This window comes from Palaemon carinicauda, chromosome 16, assembly GCF_036898095.1.
Source record: "Palaemon carinicauda isolate YSFRI2023 chromosome 16, ASM3689809v2, whole genome shotgun sequence".
In the NCBI taxonomy this organism is placed as follows: Eukaryota; Metazoa; Arthropoda; class Malacostraca; order Decapoda; family Palaemonidae; genus Palaemon; species Palaemon carinicauda.
In genome coordinates, this window is record NC_090740.1 from 128,457,777 (window position 1) to 128,478,831 (window position 21,055).

Consider the following 21,055-nt stretch of genomic DNA (forward strand, 5'->3'; position numbering starts at 1 on the left):
CGCCAGTGCGGCACTTTTATGTTGGCCACTGAAAACAATCCCCATTCCCTTTGTTCCTGCTTGCAGAGGTTACACTTGCTTGCAGGTCTCTCCTTGTAACCAGTGTTAGTAATCAGCTTTCTCTCCGTGGCTGCGGTTTGGTAGGCGACGGAAAAAATCTAAAAGGGATTCTTCTCCTTCGGAGTATTTCTCGAAGGTGAAGTCCCGACTGCTTGTTCGTACTTCTGAGAATGATTGAGGTAGAGTGATGGCTGCTTGATGGCACCCACCACCAGGGGAGTCTCTCCTGCCTTGCGGCTCACTGGTCTCCCCGCTAATTACTATTATTACTTGCTAAGCTACAAGGGCTCCAACAGGGAAAATAGCCCAGTGAGGAAAGGAAATAAGAAAATGAAATATTTTAAGAACAGTAACAATATTAAAAGGAATATTTCCTGTATAAACTATAAAAATTAACAAAACAAGAGGAAAAGAAAGAAAATAGAATAGTGTGCCTGAGTGTACCCTCAGGCAAGAGAACTCTAACCTAAGATAGTGTAAGACCATGGTACAGAAGCTATGGCACTATGCAAGAATAGAGAACAATGGTTGGATTTTGGAGTGTCTTTCTCCGATAAGAGCTGCTTACCATAGTTAGAGTCTCTTCTGCCCTTACCAAGAGGAAAGGGGACACTGAACAATTACAATGCAGTATGTAACTTCTTGAGGGAAGAAGAACTGTTAGGTAATCTCAGTGCTGTCAGGTATATGGGGACAGAGGAGAATGTGTAAAGAATAGGCCAGACTATTCGGTCTATGTGCAAGGCAAAGGGAAAATGAACCATAACCAGAGAGAAGGATACAATGTAGTTCTGTCTGGCCAATCAAAGGATCCCCTAGCTCTCTAGCGGTAGAATCGAATCTAATGGGTGGCTGGTCCCCTGGCCTACCTATTACCTAAAAGGAATGGTTTTTGAGGGTACTACTAAAAGGCACAGCGGGAGTGCGCACCTGCCTCCCCTAAGGTTGACCACTGTCTTCCTCTCCGAGACTCTGAAGATAATGCATGAACAGAGCTTCTTGTATCCTTAGCTGCAGCAAATTATGCATCTTCTCCCTTTGTTCTTATAGCTCTAGCGTACGAACAAAAGCAGTTGCAGACCGGTACTCCCTGCAGTTATCGGTCGGGATTTTTCTCATGCCTTCTAATGCTAGATTACAAGCATAACCCAGAAGGTGACTTAGGTTAGTCTTCTAAGCTCGCTGATTACACGACACCCCCTCAGATTAAGTTTGCTCATAGCGCTGAGGGCACATAGTGTTTGAAGCACTGAGTTTCTCCTCCTCCTCCTCCTCCTCTGTTGGAGAGTGCATCTCTCTTCTGCAAGTGAGGCCCTCCTCACCTGGGTAGTTACCCCCTTTGGAGTTCGGAACAATTACTCGATTTATCGGGCCTTGTTCCAGTTCTTCAGAGCACCAGATGGTGCTGCCTGTCAACCATCGCCACCTCTCCCATCATGCCCTTTGAGTTATAAACCTTCGGGATGTTGCCTGCCAACCCCTTGCAGTCTCTGCCTCTCCCATCATGTCCCCAGAGCCACAATGAGTCTTGTGAGCTGTATTTCTTTTGGGCCATTGTTGTAGATGGCCTGCAAACTGCTCGTAGTCGCCGGTTTTCACCATCGTGTCTGTAGGGCATAACAAAGGTCATGGAGTTTTCTAAGGCCAGGCCCCTCATGACCGCCACCTCTGGTTTTCCTTCCCCTTATTGGAAATGCCTATTTTTTCTGCTGTGCATTAGCACGCAGAAAAACCTTTTTCAGTCTTGCTCATGCCTTTAAATGCAGGAGTGTACTAGGCTACTCGACAACCTTCTCTGGAAGTACTGATGAGTGTTTGTCTTTTGCATGGACAAGCAGTCCCTCGCGGGCGAGTTTCTCTTGCTAACGAGGGTCTGATTGAATACTGAGTGCTTGCAACACCTCTACTATATTCATGAAAGAAAGCCCACCTAGACACTAAACGTTACGAGGTGCGTAGGCGAGCTCCTCTCGCTGACAAGGGTCTGTTCGAATACTGAGCATTGTCATCACCTCCACCCTATTCATGAGAAGAGAGCCAACCCAGACATTAAGCATTAGCAAGATGTGCTGGCAAGCTCCTCTTCCTGATGAGGTCAGTGCAACTACAGTTGCTCGCCAAAACCACCATATTGAGGTTCTAGCATAAGCTATTTTGGTTACGCATATGCCTTCGCCTTTATGATCCCTAGATTTTACCAGGAAAGTGGAAACCTTTGGCAATACAACGAAGCTCATAAGACCGAATTCTCTGGGGTTATTGCCACAGATGGGAATGCCTATTGACTGCTCGCAGTCCCCGTATCGCACCATTGTGCTCCTATGGCACAACAAGTCTCATGAGACATAATCCTTCAGGGTTATTATCTCTGACTACAGTATTCTTTCCTACGGGATAGAGAACTCATCAGAGCACTCGCATGGTGTTGGCCTATGACTTCTTGCAGAGTCTGCCTCACCCCATCATGCCCTCAGGACACAATGGTCTCGTGAGACAGCCCTTCAAGGTTATTGCCTCAAGCTTCTACACCCGATGGGATAGAATTAGCTCATGCATATGTTTACCAATGATAGCAAACTTCGTGTTCACCTACAGGGGATAGATACCACAAAAGTAGGGGATGATAAGTAGATCCTAGGGTCTGATCCTTGGACGGTCCTAATCCTCTACTCGAGGTGACATTTCTCACTTCCTTTCTCCTACAGTATATATATATATATATATATATATATATATATATATATATATATATATATATATATATATATATATATATATATATTATGTATATATTTTATATATGTATATACAGTGGAACCTCTACACACGAACGTATCTACATCCGAATTTTCCAACATCCGAAGTAAAATTCGAGCAATTTTTCGACTCTACACCCGAATTTTATTTCGACACACGAAGTAAGCAATTTTCGTCGTACCGGTTGTATCCGAATTTTTTGATACGCTAAGTACAATTTGAACACGTTCCTACTCTACACCCAAATTTTTTTTGGAAACCCGAAGTAAACAATACCCGTGCACGTAGATGGTACTCATAGCGCTGGATGTATTTTTTATTTCCGCCGATAGAAGGCAGCATTTCTACCTCGGAGGGACCCTCAATTAGCGTGGCTTGAGACATTCCTCTGTTCTCGTCGGCTTCGTGTGGTTGTGCCCTGTGCGTTCTGCTATTAATTGTGTTTTAATCGTGATTTTTTACGTTCATCCTTTTACGGTATTTTACGTAAATCATGGGTCCTAAAAGGCTTAGTTTCGCAAGTGGTAGTGGTAGTGGTGAGAAAAGGAATAAGGAAATACTTTCTTTAGAATTAAAGCAAGGAATTATTGAAAAGCATGAGCGTGTGAGTGAACTTGTAAAAGAACATCACGACGAACTTACTACAGAGGAGCTCAAGGAACTCCATGCTATATCTGAGCACATGAGTGATGACAAGGAAGGGATCGAGGAGGTAGAACATGTGTTAGCTTCGGCGCAAATAAAAGAGGTGTTAGGAAAATATCAAGACGTGGTCGACTTCATCGACAAATACCATCCAAAGAAATTGCAGGTTTGTCGTGTAGTTGCGCAGTTTGATGATGTTTCCCTAATTTATTTTCGAAAAATTCTGAAAAGCTGTACCAAGCAACTTTCTATCGATAGCTTCTTTAAAAAGAACTACGAAGCGAACTCGTGATGAAGAGGAAGGAAGTGGTTCAAAGAAAACGGCAAAGAGTGAAGCGAAAGAAAGTGAAACAAAGAAAACGGCAAAGATTGAAGAGAAAAAAATTCAATCAATTTAAAGTGTAGAGTGAAAGTGATTAAAATTAATCATCAAAAAGAAAAAAAAGAAAATGTAAAAAAAATATGAAATATAAAAATAAAAAAAATAAATAAGCTAAGTTAGGTTAAAGTTCACTTAGTGTAAGTTAGAATAAGTTACGGTAGTGTACGTTTATCGTAGTCAACCTCTCTACCTCCTCTCTGCGTAGCAAGACTAACACCTGCGCTGGACATTCTAAGGTAAAGTAACGCTAAAAACCCATTTCTTATTATTTCTTGATAATTATTCTTTTTTACATGTCTATTATCTAATTTAGAGTGCTTATTGTCATGTGTAATTATGTGTAGTAATTTATTAAGGAGTTATCATAGGTTTTTGGGTTCAACCACGGATTAATCCTATTTCAATGTATTCTAATGGGAAAATTCGTTTCTACATCCGAACATTTTCTACATCTGAAGTCGTTTGTGGAACAGATTAAATTCGTATGTAGAGGTACCACTCTCTCTCTCTCTCTCTCTCTCCTCTCTCTCTCTCTCTCTCTCTCTCTCTCTCTCTATATGTGTGTGTGTGTGTGTGTTGTTTAATTGTATGTTGATGGAGTGGTGAGAGAGGTGAATGCTCGAGTGCTTGGACAGGATTAAAATTGGTAGACGAGAATGATCATGAATGGGAGGTAAATCAGTTGTTGTTTGCGGATGATACGGTACTGGTAGCAGACACAGAAGAGAAGCTTGACCGACTAGTGACAGAATTTGGAAGAGTGTGTGAGAGAAGGAAGTTGATAGTTAATGTGGGTAAGAGTAAGGTTCTGAGATGTACGAGAAGGGAAGGTGGTGCAAGGTTGAATGTCATGTTGAATGGAGAGTTACTTGAGGAGGTGGATCAGTTTAAGTACTTGGGGTCTGTTGTTGCAGCAAATGGTGGAGTGGAAGCAGATGTACGTCAGAGAGTGAATGAAGGTTGCAAAGTGTTGGGGGCAGTTAAGGGAGTACTGTAGTAAAAAATAGAGGGTTGGGCATGAATGTAAAGAGAGTTCTATATGAGAAAGTGATTGTACCAACTGTGATGTATGGATCGGAGTTGTGGGGAATGAAAGTGATGGAGAGACAGAAATTGAATGTGTTTGAGATGAAGTGTCTGAGGAGTATGGCTGGTGTATCTCGAGTAGATAGGGTCAGGAACGAGGTGGTGAGGGTGAGAACGGGTGTAAGAAATGAGTTAGCGGCTAGAGTGGATATGAATGTGTTGAGGTGGTTTGGCCATGTTGAGAGAATGGAGAATGGCTGTCTGCTAAAGAAGGTGATGAATGCAAGAGTTGATGGGAGAAGTACAAGAGGAAGGCCAAGGTTTGGGTGGATGGATGGTGTGAAGAAAGCTCTGGGTGATAGGAGGATAGATGTGAGAGAGGCAAGAGAGCGTGCTAGAAATAGGAATGAATGGCGAGCGATTGTGACGCAGTTCCGGTAGGCCCTGCTGCTTCCTCCGGTGCCTTAGATGACCGCGGAGGTAGCAGCAGTAGGGGACTCAGCAGTATGAAGCTTCATATGTGGTGGAAATGTGGGAGGTTGTGCTGTGGCACCCTAGCAGTACCAGCTGAACTCGGCTGAGTCCCTGGTTAGGCTGGAGGAACATAGAGAGTAGAGGTCCCCCTTTTTGTTTTGTTCTTGTTGATGTCGGCTACCCCCCAAAATTGGGGGAAGTGCCTTTGGTATATGTATGTATGTATATATATATATATATATATATATATATGTGTGTGTGTGTGTGTGTGTATGTATGGGTATGTATATATGTTTGTGTCCCTGTCCTCCCAGCGAGGTGGAAGTTGGGCATTGTCTAAGGTAAGTCAGTGTAGTATACAACTCCAAGAATTCTTACCCTGACAAGTCACAATGCTTGGTTCCTACACAATACTGTAATACTGATTGCCCAGCCGTTAACTCTTGCACATACTCGAGAATTAGCAAGGTGTCATGGTATCTAATAAGATCGTGCAAAACACAGTCGCACCCCTGGTCAAAATCCAGCCACTTGGTCAAGGACTTCCACACATCTAAGGGCAAGTCATTCCTGTATAGAGCAAAATGGTTTGTATTAAGTGTTAGAACAAATAAATTTGGAAGTACTGTAAATTGTATTTTAACCAACTAAACAAACCTTGAGTTATTTACGCATACTTGACCCGCCATTACCTGTCCCCTTTGCAACCAAAATTGATGTCATATCACTGGTGTTTGTGGTCTAACATTGCTAACTAGCGTTAGATGGTTATGCCTCGCTAAAACTCTTATAGCTAGTTTTCAGCTTTATCGAAGGTATAATCCATGTAAAGAGCTCACAGTTCATACAGTTGAGAAAAATACAAATGGTTTCAAAAATTTTTAAACCCTACTGATATCGTATGTAAGTCATATTACAGTATTTAAGGATATTTTCTGTTATTGCTGTGTATAGTTTTTTTTATATTCAAATGCTTGTTTACAGTGTATTGAAGACTTTGAAGGAAATGAAGATTAAAGACGATCTTGTAGCAAAGGTTACTCCACAACGAACATTTTCAATCCAACTCCATCCATCTGAAGACAAGACACTACTCCTTATAGGTGCTAAATGGGGAGAACTAGGTAAGATTTTCTTTTGGTTTATTTGTAGTGAAGTGTGACTTCCTGTGCTGACTTTTTTTTGTTTATGGTCAGAATTTTGGTTGTAAAATTTTGTGTCATCTAGTTGATCATATGGTGTCTTCTGGTTATTAGGTATATGTAGTCTGTTGAGATTAAGAAGTATATCCTAAATGTCTTTTTTGATGTTTGATTTTCAGAAATACAGGCTGCCACCAAATTTCATTATTGTTAGTCTGCTATGGTTTTAGTTAGCATCTTTATTTGTCTTATATCTGTTTAGCATGCAATAAAGAAAGTAATGCTACACATCATCCCTTTTTCCTTACACCAATTAGATACATATATGTAGATAAATATAACCTCATCACTTTCCACATTACATCCCTATCAACTCTGCCATAAGCTTTCTCCAGATCCATAAATGCAAAATATACCTTCTTACCTTTTGCTGAATATTTTTCGCATACCTACTTCGCTATTAAAATCTTGATCCATACACCCCCTACCTCTTCTAAAGCCACCTTGCACTTCTAAGATTGCCATCCCCTTATAATAACCTACAATTCCATTTGTTTTCACACTAAGAAACCTTAACGTTATTTATGTGGATATTCTATCGGCGAAGCTGGAAGGAAGCCATTAGACTTAAAATCCAAGGTGACAACCCTACCTAACTCCAGGTGACAACCCTACCTAACTCCTTGTTACGGGTAGGTAGGGGTGGATATGGGGGTACCCAGTCACCTATATCTACTTGGTTCAATGAACCACATCACTTTTTTTGTTTTGGCTGGTAGAGAACGGACGTCTGCTCTCTCCTCCTCATGGCTTAGCCATTCAGACAATTTGCTTTACACTAATATTTTTTCTCTTTCAGGTGTGTTTGTGCTTCTTCACTGACAATCCCATGCAAACCTGTCTTGGTCGCAAGGGTTGCCCTTGCGGCACCTTCATGTCGTCAGTTGAGACGTACCTGCACTCAGTGTGCCCGACCTGCAGGGGCCGTCGTTTGAATACGGTTTGCCCTGTGACGAGTGTAGGGAGTAGCCTGCCTCTCAGTGGGAGAAATTTGGGTGTCTCAGGAAGTAGAAAGCCAAGCGAGTTCTTTCTCCCCTAGGGTTTTCCTTTGGGGCAGAAGGACCTCAGGCTTCTTCTTCCTGTACACCGGACCTATCTCTGAAGCTCCTCCTCGCTTTCCTTCCCCAGGGCGGGGCGATCGAGTAGGAGCGCAGACTAACTAACTCATTGGCAACCTCGCTGTACCTGGGGGTTGGGGTTGCTGGTTACCCTAGAGGAGCACCCTCATCTCCAGCCACTGGGAAACTATTCTCTCTTGCAGATATGTTGCAGGCGTGGCTGTCTCTTGCAGTTTCTGCTCCCTCTTCGAAGGAAGGGCTGCTGCAACTCCTTCAGCAAAGTGCTCGGAGGGACCCTTTGCCCTGCATGTTTGCGAGGTCTATTTTTTGCCCTCTTCTGGCCCTCCCGTGCTTGTAGGTGATCACTCTTGCTCACCCCTCCAATGGCTTCCTGTTGACAACGAGTCCTCTCACTGTCCTGAAACATCCTCGTAGCCTAACCAGCAGCCTTTGTTTCTCCCCACAAGAAAGGCTCCAGTTCGCATGTGCTCCCCTTGCCTGTTGCGGATGTTGTAGTGGTTTGCGGACTGTGGCCAGAGGTAGCACCCAAGCTGCCTAGTGTCCGAATTCCAACCACACTTCAACGTTCACTACACAAAAAGGTAAGACGGTGGAATACCCAAAAATCTAGGTAACAGGTCAAGAGAACGGAGCACTGGGCACCACCCCTTGATTTATACTGGGCAAGGTATCCAGCTAAAAGCATAATTGCATTATATTATTCAGAAGTAAGCCATATTCAGGTTATTTTAGAAACAAAAACAAAAAAATGGAAAAACAATGATTCTAAGAAAAAAAGACAAAATTAGTGGCTGAGAAGGGGACACAACGGTGTAAGGTACTGGAATGAAATGCTGTCTTCATAAAAAAACAAGAAAAATATTTATTTTTGTGTAAAGAAAAATATTTTTATATCATTCCTGAGAAGTTCCTAACGCTATGCTACAAACATCTACATGTTATAGTACATCATAAATGCCACCGTGTTTATTGCCTTGGTGGTCCAACTGTCTCAACAAACAACACTACTGCTACACTAAGTGTCCCGACACAAAATGTTTTCAGCAGACAACTCCGGCAGCTACAATCATTGTCAGTCACTCTCACAAAAAAATATATCACTATGAGCCCTTTTTCAGGATAAAGCCATATCTGGTTTGTGATGCAAATTTTCTAATAGTTAACATCAAGACAGAGCCTTTCTGTTTCATGTAGATATTATCCAGAGAAAGTCCCAGGCTTATGACAGGAAAAACTTCAACCTTAAAGGAGAACCCCCGCAACTCTGTGGTTCATTATTTGCGTGAACAGTCAACCGGGTTTAGCCATTGACAACACTTAAAAGTTTGGCTGCCACTGAAAACTTTTCTTTGCCACTGTATGTTCACCTATTTCTGGGGACAAGTATGTGAACCGCTATCCATGAAAACTCTGTCTCAATATATGAAAAAAAAACAATTCCACTATGATGGTACAACCTTGGTCAGTGATAAGAATAATTAGTTTCATTTGCTCCTAAATTGGAAGAAGTTATAACAAAACAGGTCTTGAGTAACTTGTCTTTTGACAACTTCATCTTGCCTATATTCTTATTCTTCTACCTCTACTTGTCTCCCGACTGGGTGTAGGGTCCTGCTGTTAGTACCTGTTAAAAGAAATAATAACAGATTAAGGCACTTCTTTTGGTGGGGGCCACTTGAGGGCTATAAAGAATATGTAACAAATTAAGTATTTTTCATACAAAACAAACCATAAAGTTTTCTTTGAAACAAACCATCATTTATTGCAATGTTAGGGATGATATTCAAGTGACCAGCATTCCTCCTGCTCGCCGATTGCAGGGACGAGACTCTCCATCGTCTCGTCCTTCTGGACGATCACTTTCAGGACGTCGTTTATGACAATCCGAAGATCATCTAAGAGATTGCAGGTCATCACGATCTCAGCACTGTTCCTCGAGAAGACGTTCTTTTTCAAGAGCGCAGCGCTCACTCTCAAGAGACCGCAGAACATCACGGGCTCGGTGCTCTTCTTCTAGAAGGCGTTCTCACTCTCGAGTTAAAAGCTCACGATCACAAGTAAAACGCTTTAGATCACGATCTGTACACTCGCGTTCACGAGCTAGACGTAAGATCACGATCACAAGCAAGACAATCATGAGTGGGATACTCACGATCACGAGCAGGACGCTCACGATCACGAGCAAAGTGTTTACGATTACGAGCAGGACGCTCATGATCACAAGCAAGGCACTCACGATCACGAGCAGAACACTAAGATCGCGAACCAGGTGCTCAAAATCATGATCTAGACGTTCCTCTCCCCGAGGACGACATAGGCGCTTGCGCTCAACATGTACGCGGCGCTCTACAGCTCAATATTCTCCACAACGAACTACTACTGGACAAGGATCTCCTGATGGACAATTTTTAGAGAAGTGTCCAGTTACGCTGCCCCTCTGCCCTTGGCGCCCAGTGGTGCTTCAGGTAAGCGATTGCCCACACAACGCTCACCAATGTGTTCCACGGTAGAGCAACACTCTCCTACGCTATGGGTTGCCCCTGTTCCGAGGCTTCCATCTCCGCCTCTGGCTTGTGTTAGTGGTCCAGCCCCTAGGGCTTCCTCCTTCCCAATCATTACCAGTCGTTTGTGAAATGAGTGCTTCTGCTCGTGAATCAGGCCCTTTAACGCGTGAATCGGTCAATCCCGCGCCTGTTTTACGCACTGAGGTCCCAGTTTCACAAGCGATTGCAGGAACAACACCGACAACGACCTCTGCTAATATTACATTTAGCGACAGGCCAAATCCCTTTCCGGAAGGGTTTAAGGACCCCCCAAGTTTGGGGGTGTCCCTATTTCTCCTGATCGGCCTGTTCATCCAATAAAAGAGGACCTCCTCATGCCGCAAAGACTGTCTCCACAAGTGTCTCAAGCGCCCAAACACCATCCCACCAAGAGGTGTTCTCCTCCAGGACTCCTGAAGGAAAACCCAGACTTGTTGAAGGGAAGTGATCTTCCTTCGTGGTATGACACTCTTGTGTCAACTTTGCAGAAGTCCTTAATGGTCTTAGCTCTTCCAGCCTCCCCTCAGCCTCGACAGGCCCAGATCAAGTCTAACCCTTGAATTCCGTTAAAGAGTTCAGGGGCATCTTTCTCTGATGGCCTTTCTTATCCTATGAGGAAATCGGCCCAAGGCAGTGCTGTTCTGAGGACACAGCGGTCTTCTCCATCCAGACCAAGTACTGAGGAATGGGTACAATCTGTTTCGGACCTAGGCCTAGAACAACTTCCTCTAACCCCGATTCGCCCAGGGGACAGGACCACCAGCCAGAAGAGGAGGATGAAACGAGGTACTCCACCTCATTCGGACCTCATCCAACCCTGCGCGAGCAGGGTTCTTGGCTCGCCCAGCGAAATCTCCTTCCAAACCTTTCGGCTTCAACCGGTAGAGATTGTTCCTCTGGACCAACGTTTGGTTTCCAAACCACCGGCAGCCTTCCATCCTGGAAGAGCATTTTCCTCCACGGAGAGTTGAAAGACTAAAAAACGGTACCAAAGGGTGCAATGCCCAAGGGATCTTGGAAATATGAGATGGATAGGAGATCCCCTAAAGCAGGTCTTCATGACACAGTTGACGACCTTGACCTACCCCAAGCTCCTATGGATGAGAGCTTGGAGGCAGATGACAGGTTGGATATGGATGAGGAATACCTTCCAAGGGCTATGAGTCCGAAGTTCCACTCGGAACGAGAGCACAAGGAGTCGGAACATGCCTTCTGGCAGTTCCTGGCATCTATTAGAGCCATTAATAAGCTGTCTGATCCTGGTACTACCTCCCAGGAAGGTAAGAAAATAGTCTTGAACCAAATGTTTGGTACCTAGAGACCCACTAAGACCATCATAGTTTTGCCCTAGTTGAAAGGATTGACAGCAGCCAAGAGAAAAGCTATTTCTCAGATAGCAGGCACTTCCAGTTCCTTGAGAGCAGATCCCTCATCGAGGGCTCTCCCACTTCCTTTTATTCTTTAAAGGAAGGATTATGAAATCGAGAACGAGCCTCGTCCTACCCTGACTCTCGACCCCTAAGTAGAGATCCTTACTAAGGGTCTTCTGATTCAGACTTTGTTTAGAGCTTCCCTTTTGGCATCTGAGTTCCTAAACATAGAAAGAGGTGCAGGCTGCTTTGTGGATTGACCTATGGTTTGGGTCGGTAGGCCACATTGTGCACTCCAAGAACCTGTCTAAGGAGTCTACAAGACGGTCTCTGGAGTCTTCCCTTTTATCAGGTACCGAAAGCTGGAGTTCCTTTTGCACCACGCTGTTAACCTGTGGGCAAATGTTATCCTCAAGCGACTGGATACTGTGATTGAAAGATGCCAGAGACAGGTGCCGAAGGTGAAAGTCACACACCTAAGAAATTTAACTCTTAAGTGGTCACAATTATATAGTAGTGTTGATCATGTCCTTTTGAATTAGAATCTAGTCAACATAATTGATAGGCGTATCCCTTCTCGTGTGCTAAGGTGTCGAATGAAGGACAAACCGTGGTTCAGTGATGATTGTAGACGTGCTTATTTGGAGAAGCAGGAGGCCTATCATCTTTGGAAGGGTAATAGATCAGATTTGACCTGGAATAACTATACTTAGCTTAAAGCTTTTGCTCAGAGAATTTATGCTTCAACTGAGAAAGAATACAATTTAACCATAAAAGAAACCCTTTCTGGTACAACCCAGGAGCATAAGTGGTGGACTACCCTTAAATCTGCACTCTGGTGTAGATGCAACAATTCCTCCTTTACTTAAACCAGATGGCTCTGTCACTCACTGTCCAAAGGAAAAGGCAACCCTTTTGGCAGATGTGTTTGACAGCAAGCAGAGTAATAAAAATCTCGAACTTCCTCATTCTTGTTTTCCTGAGGCTAAACTGACTAGTTTAGCTTTTCTATCTCATGTTGATCCAAATGGTATTTTTCCTTGGTTTTTTATAAAGACTGCAGATTTCTTAGCTCCAAAGTTACCTGTTATTTTACGCAAGTTAGCAAAAAGAGGAGGTTTTAGGACTTGTTTGAGAATTGGTAATGTTACTCCACTATGTAATTTGTTTATGGTAGCTCAAGTCCAACTGATTACCGCCCATTTTCCATAACTCCCATAACTCCCATATTATCTAAAGTTTCTGAATGTCTTTTGGCTAAACGTTTTAATAGGTTTGCTGAAGGTAATCATCTGTTCCCTAGTTTGCAATTTGGTTTTCGTAAAGGCCATGGAGCGTGTGATACCCTTCTTACAATCTCCAATGCTGTACAGAAATCCCTTGATTGTGGTCAGGAAGTTCGTATGATTGGCCTTGATTTTAGTGCTGCCTTTGACCGTGTTAATCATGAGGTTCTTGGTTTCAAACTCAAACAGTTGGGAGTGGGCGGGTCATTTCTTGGCATCATTATTGAATTTTTAAGTAATAGATCGCAAAGAGTTGTTGTTGATGGGCACCATAGTGAGTATAGGAATGTGATATCTGGTGTTCCTCAGGCTAGTGTTCTTGGCCCATTACTTTTCATACTACATGCGCATGACATATGGTTTGGTCTAGAAAACAAGCTTGTTGCATATGCAGATGATGCTACTCTCTTTGCATCAATTCCATCTCCTGAATGTAGATCTGAGCATGCTGAATCCCTTAATAGAGATCTAGCTGAAATTATTACATGATGTAAATTATGGGGTATGAAGTTAAATCCAAACAAAACTCAAAGTATGATTGTAAGTAGGTCAAGGACCGTGGCTCCTCAACATCCAGATCTCGGCATTGATAATGTTTCTTAAACTTTGTAGGACTCTTGAAATTTTAGGTGTAATTCTTGACAGCAAATTTACTTTTGAGAAACACATTAGGTCTGTCTTCTTCAATTGCACAAAAATTTGGCTTATTAAAAAAGTCTCAAGATTTTTGGTGATCAATCTATTCTGAAGAAGTGTTTTAATTCTTTCATTTTACCTTGTTTTGAGTATTGTTCTCCTGTCTGGTCTTCAGCTACTGATTCTCATCTTAATTTGTTGGACAGGAACTTACGGTTTATTAAATTTTTTATTCCTGATCTAGATATTAATCTTTGGCACCGTCATTCAATTAGTTCATTATGCATGTTGCATAAGATTTTTTTAGAATTCTGATCATCCTTTACATTCAGATCTTCCCGGACAGTTCCATCCTGTTCGTAATACTAGGTATGCAGTTAATTCTAATAGTCAGACCTTCTCCATCATGAGGCTCAATACTACACAGTACTCTAGAAGTTTTATTCCAGCTGTGACCAAGTTTTGGAATGATCTTCCTAATTGGGTAGTTGAATTAGTTGAACTTCAAAAGTTCAAACTCACAGTCAATGTTTTTGTGTTGAATAGGCTTGCATAAGTCCTTTTATAGTTTATAAATTGAATCTGTTGTAATGTTGTTAATGTTTTTAGAATATTGTATTTTAATTTACATTACTTCTTATATCGTTTATTTATTTCCTTATTTTCTCTCTTCACTGGGCTATTTTTCCCTTGGGCTTATAGCATCTTGCTTTTCCAACTAGGGTTGTAGCTTAGCTAGTAATAATAATAATAATAATAATAATAATAATAATAGTGTGTGTTAGGATAGGGAATGAAGCGAGTGAGTGGTTGCCATTGAGAGTGGGGCTGAGACAGGGATGTGTGATGTCACCATGGTAGTTCAATTTGTTTGCTAATGGAGCTGTGAGAGAGGTGACGCTCGGATGCTTGGTTGAGGATTGAAACTGATAGATGAGAGTGATCATGAATGGAAGGTGAATCAGTTGTTTGTGGATGATACTGCATTGGTTGTACACTCAGAAACTGTGTCGATTAGTGACAGAGTTTGGAAGGGAATGTGAGAGAAGGAAGGTGAGAGTTATCGTGGTTAAGAGTAAGGTTATGAGATGCATGAGAAGAGAGTGGTGCTAGATTGAATATCTTGTTGAATGGAGGAAGTAGGTTGTTTTAAGTATTTGAGTTCTGTTGTTGCAAATGGTAGAGTGGAAGCAGATGTACCTAGTCTACATCAGAGAGTGATTGAAGGATGTAAAGTGTTTAGGGCAGTGAAAGGAGTGGTATGGAATAGAGGGTTAGGAATGAATGTAAAGAGAGCTCTGTATGAGAAAGTGATTGTAGCAGCTGTGATGTATGAATTAGAGTTGTGGGGATTGCAGGTGACGGAGAGACACAAATTAAATGTGTACGGAATGAAGTATCTTAGGAGTATAGTTGGTGTTTCTTGGTTTGATAGGGTTAGGAACGAAGTAGTAGGAATGAGAGTGAGTGTGAGGGATGAATTAGCAGCTAGAGTGGATATGAATATGTTGAGGTGGTTTGGCCATGTGGAGAGTATGAAAAATAGTGGTTTGGTGAAGAAGGTGATGAATCCAAAAGTTGATGGTTAAAGTACAAGTGGAAGGCCAAGGTTTGGGTGGATGGATGGAATGAAGAAATCTCCAGGTGACAAGAGAATAAATATGAGAGAGGCAAAAGAGCATGATAGGATTTGAAATGAATGGCGACTTATTGTGACGCAGATCTTTTTATTTCTTTTTTTTTCTCTAACTATATACAGCTCATGTTCACTTTTGAGAAGTGTAATTGTTCTGTCTGCTATTCATTGACACATTTATTGAGAAAGGCCTTCAATGTTTTTAATGACTTACTCCTGAGAAAAGTTTTTTCTTTTACTCTGCCATGTTTTGAATACTGTATTAGTCTTTCTGGTTTTCATTGGCTGACACATCTTAATTTTTTTGACATAGACACTGAAGTAGAGTGCTGAGAAAGGCACAACTGATCAAGACAAGGCTTGGCTAGTAATATTAATAATAATAATTGGTTGGAGGCATTGTTTGCACAGTTCCTATATTCCACGCTAAATGTTTCTGATGGGAATAAGTGTTTTTTTTTTTATAAACATCCTTATAAAAATTTCATTTTGGTTTTTTATTTCAGCAGAGCTTTTCATTTGAAGAATAAGAAGCTCATCAATTTCTAGTATATATTGAAATAAATAGGTTTTAGAAATTAGGTTTTTTCTTTACAACAGGTGTGTGGGATGTTGAAAGAAAAGATAGTACTGATGGAGCCTACTATTTCAACATTCACAGTAGACCCATAAATTGCTTAACCATCCAGAATTCCAGACCTGAGCTTATATACACCACTAGCTATGATGGAAGTGTTCGAAGAACAAATTTGTCATCAGGAATAGTTGAAGAGGTAAGATAATTACAGGTAATGCTTAACACTGCTATCTTTTTTTTTTATTTAAAAGCCTATCCTGTTTTCATGTACTATTTTTTTTTAATATGAAAGACAATTTCTTCTAATTAAATTTTTTACTTGAAAGAAATTGATTTTTTAATGAATATAAAAGTCATTGGTTTGTAAAATAGAATGTTCTGTTTACATTTTCACCATTACCTTAAAAAAGAAAAAATAATACAATATTCAGACTTTTCAGATACAGACCATGAAAACTGTATTCAGTATCAGTCTGACAAATTGAGATGCATGTGAAATTTTTAGGAAGTTCTGTGAAAGATAGTAAAGGAGTAATAGTTTGGAATTCTTCCAAAATTGGATCATTTTGCATTACACTATGAAGGGCGGTATATCGTAGCAATCCATGTTTGCCAATGGTTATACTTGTATAAGCGGATGAGCAACTTGGTGGGGTAATGAGAGCTATGAGTGTGTAGGAAATGCCCCCCTTAATCTCAATGAAGTCACTGGCAGAAGGGTGACAAATTGGGTTTAAGGCGATGGACAAACTGTCTCTTCGGCTTTTATTCCTGATGCCTGGCAGTTCATCTTACTAGAATTAGCATGGACCGGCAGGGATCACTTGTCCTGGTTAGATAGGCACTGCTCATCGCAAGGAACTGGCTATCCTTTGATGTATCTAACCAGTGAATCCTCTATAGATTTAGTCAGTCATAGAAAGAGATGACAGAATGGCCCCAGTCCCGGGCGTAGCGGGGTGCTAAGAATCTCTCGGTTTATAAATACTGAAGACAAATTTAAAATAGGTAATTTGAATATTAGAACCTTGAATCAGATTGGGAAGTTACAGTAAGTATAGAGTGAATTTATGAAATATAGTATGGATCTCTTGGCCCTGGGTGAAACAGATTGTAAGGGGATTCTTAAGGAAACTTTAGATCAAGGCAATATATATATATATATATATATATATATATATATATATATATATATATATATATATGTATATATATATATATATTTATATATATATATATATATATATATATATATATATATATATATTTATATATATATATATATATATATATATATATATATATATATATATATATATATATATATATATATATATATATATCTATATCTACTAAGGAAGATCAGATGAAGTTGGAAGAGAAGGGGTGGGAATGATGATGACATCAAGAGCAGAAAAGGCATTAACTGAGTGGAGAGCTGTAAATAGTAGATTGTTCTGAGCAAAGTTCAAATCCAAGCAGTGCAATATGAGTATTATAGTTTACTATGCCCCCAAAAATGGCTCCCCTGAAGGAAGGAAAGATGAATACTATGAAGTGCAGAGGGTAATAGATGAGATCCCTGAGAGAGATATGAAAATTGTGATTTGCAACTTCAATGCTAAAGTTGGATGAAATGATTAAGGGATAGAAAATGTGATGGGTGTCGAGGATCTTGGCAAAGTTGGAAATGAAAATGGAGCACATTTCATAAGTTTCTGTTCAGCAAACAATCTTGTGATTGGAGGTACTCTTTTTTTACTCAAGAATATCCTTAAGTATACATGGACTTCACCATGTGGTATTTACAAAAAACAGATAAATCCCATTGCCATTAATATAGAGAAAAGGAGGACTCTGAGAAATGTAAGAAGCTATAGACATGCTGATATTGTTAGTGATCACCAACTCGTCATTGCCACATTGAAATTAAAACTGAAAGCACCCAACAGAAAGATTGATAGAATACCTAGGTTTGATACAACTAAGCTTTTAGAAGAAGAGCACAGAGAAGCATTTGTAATTGAATGTAGGAATTGATTTGCAATATTAGAAACTTTAAGAGAAGAAGAACAGACAAATGGGGCTGACAGAGCTATGAATTGAGGAAGTGGGTATGGTGTAAGAATTGCTCATTGAATTATTAATGAAATCTCGACTTGGGGCAAAGAATAAAAAGCATATACCCATCAAAAAGAGAGATTGCTCTGTTATAGCAACAGAAGATGAAGAAAGACAGCGTTGGATAGAACACTTTAGTGAGGTAGGTTTTTAGGAGATATGAAGGGAATAATTTGATTGATATACCTGAAGCTGATGAAGACCTTGATGTGCCCATAAATGAATTCGGTGTGTTTGAAGTCAAAGCCATCCCCAAAACACTAAAGAGATGGAAAGCCCCGGGATACGATGGAATAACTGACGAGATGATACTGGCCGAAAATGAATTGAATCCTAGACTACTTAAAAGATTATTTTGTAGAATGTGGCATGAAGAGGCAAAACCTGATGAATGGGAGTTAGGAGTGTTGGTGAAAATAGCAAGAAAAGGAGACCTGACTGATTGCAATAATTACAGAGGCATAACACTTACGTCAGTTATTATGAAAATATGTAGTATGCTTATTCTAGAGACTGGAGAGAAAAATTGATGAAAAGCTGAGAGATGAACAAGCAGGATTTAGAAAAGGAAGAAGTTGCACTGACCAAATGTTTTGCTAGCAAAAAGTACCATGAGCATAATAACGCAAAAATAATAACGGTTCCAAAGGCATAAGGCCAGGGACTTAACCAAGAACCTAAGTGACAGAGTACTAAACGGGCAGACAAAGATGAATTCCCAAGACAAGTGAACAAACAATGGCCGCCGTAAAGGGCCAGACGGGAATAATAAAACAGACTATACTGGATATAAAACAAAAGCCCTGTACTATAAAAAGCTGTCAAAACAAACTATGGTACTTAACATTGGAATGTGTGAAGATGGAGCTTCGGACATGACTAAATAAATCCACGAATGATAAAAAAGCCGAGAGCACCACAAAAAATTTCTCACTGACGAAGTCCAAAAAGAAGGATGTTGTTCAGATGGCGCTCGCATCGGGGCGTGGGTGGTGTGGTGCTGGTGGGTTGGCTAGGGCCTTTGTATCGGCCCATCCCTTTGACGAAGGAATTAACTAAATGGAAGACAATCTGTGAATAGTGGATTTCACGCGCCTTTGCTTTATACACGACACCCAAAAGGTGCTCGCGCGAGGGTTGTAACCTCAGCATTCCATGCTTTTATCTTTCTCTGGTATAATTGGAAGGTTTTATCAGAAAAGGTATATAAGAAGGACTCTTTTCACCGGCCGCCACAGGTCTCTCCCCAGAAATAGATTTTTCCTTCGTCAAAATCCCTTTTCAAGACATGGACAGCAATGTGTAGAATATAGAAATCCCCTTTTGATGGCATTTGTGGGCTATGAAAAAGCCTTTGATAGCGTGTACCAGCCAATTTTGTGGCGAGTCCTGCATTATTATGGAATTCCTTTTAAATATGTAAATTTGAATAAGTCTGTTCATGATCATAGAAAGTGCAAAGTTAATGTTAATGGAGTCTTATCAAATGAATCACCAGTGAACAGCAGAGTACTCCAAGGAAATGTGTTGTACTTATGTTGATTATCCTCCTCATGGATTTTGTAAGCATAAAACAGTCAAAGATGGTGAAGGATTGGACTGGATTGGTGATAGGAATTTAGCAGACCTAGATATGCTGATAATGTTGTCCTTGTTAACAAAACACCACAGGATTTGCTTACCAGAATGCATGAAATATCACACAAGGTTGGGCTGAAGATAAATGGAAGAAAGACCGAGATGATGAGAGCGGAGTATGCAATGGAAGATGAATTCTTATTGGGAAGGAGAAAGGATTAATGAGGTAGAATCATTTGAATATTTAGGAACTATGATCTTCATACAATACAGTCTTTAGAATTAGAGTTTAGTGAAAGATTGAAAAAAGCAAATCAGACAATTGCTAGGTTAAGTAAAATTTGGAAATCAAATTGCCTGAAATTACATATAAAAATCAGACTATATATCAGTTTGGTGAGATTGGTGTTACTGTATGGACATGAGTCATGGTATGACAATGACACAATCTCCGATAGATTTAGTAGTTTTGAGAACAAAGCCCTCAGAAGGATATTGGTAGTTGAATGGCAGGACAGGATTAGAGATGAAATTATAAGAGAGATTACTCTAGGGCCATATATGGATGAAATCATGATGAGGGGAAGATGGAGATGGTTTGGGCATGCTCTTTGCACTCCACAAGGCACTAGAGGAGTTGGAAGAGCCAAGCCTACATGGCTGAGACTATGAAGCGTGATATAGGAGATGATGAATGGAGAAGTATTGAATTAAAAGTTTAAGATAGAGACGACCGGCGAAATCTAACCAAGGCCCTTTGCATCAATAGGCATAGGAGGAGATGATGATGATGAGATATATGTCTACTGTAGGCTCTAGAGCCTTTAAATATGCAGCCCTGAGACTATACAATAAGCTCCCACAAGACATCCGAAAGATTGAACATATTAAGGCTTTTAAGAGGAAATTGAAGAAAGGCTTTTAAGAGGAAACTGAAGACTTTCTTGTTTGTGGGTGCTTCGATAGTGACGATTTAACAATAAGCGAGCAATATGCAGGGTGAAATATTGAATGCTTTTGAACGAACATGATAAAATGACTGTAGAGTTCCTGTAGAAAGCAGGGTTCTCCTACTGTATATGACCAGAAAAACAGCCCTTAAAGTTTTATTCAGCTGTTACCACTATATTCAATCTATCTATTTTATTTAATGCAGATTTCTTATAGACAGATTTACTACATTAAATTTATATAAATTTGTTTTGCCTTTTATTTTGCTAATTGAAAGCATTTTCAAGTTTCACTGCCGTCCTTCTTTCTATTTTTAAACTAATGTACATCATTCTAACCCTTACAGAGAAAGTGAGAAGTACAAATTTTCTTTATCTGTTATTTATTAACAAAGAGATCTATACTTTTTAAATGAAAGCTCCTTAAAGATATCAACGTGAGAGCATCAATACACTATATTCAACTGTGCTTAACATTTTAGTTATATCTAATATAAACATTGCAGTCACATAAGGGAATGGTTGACATTAACATTGAGTTTTTATCTTTAACGAGTTAAGTGTTTGTGAAGTGAAGTTTTTTTTATAATGCTTTGACTGTGGTGTTTGATTTAGATAAGGAAAATTAATCTTGAGTAGAGTTTATCATAATTAAATTCATCATATTATGATATCTCTTAGAGATTATCAGAAATGTTATTGAAATAACTATTATTTTAAAATAGTAAATAAC

General features: G+C 40.3%; 1 protein-coding gene across 1 annotated transcript in view; it reads left to right on the forward strand.

The window, feature by feature from the left end:
• LOC137655869 (WD repeat-containing protein 76-like) overlaps positions 1 to 21,055 on the forward strand; it is a 476,385-nt gene that overhangs the window by 422,050 nt on the left and 33,280 nt on the right. The window contains exons 7-8 of the mRNA XM_068390065.1: positions 6,329 to 6,468; positions 15,697 to 15,869. Of these exons, the coding sequence (XP_068246166.1) occupies positions 6,329 to 6,468; positions 15,697 to 15,869 (313 nt within the window). The remainder of the gene's footprint in view (positions 1 to 6,328; positions 6,469 to 15,696; positions 15,870 to 21,055) is intronic.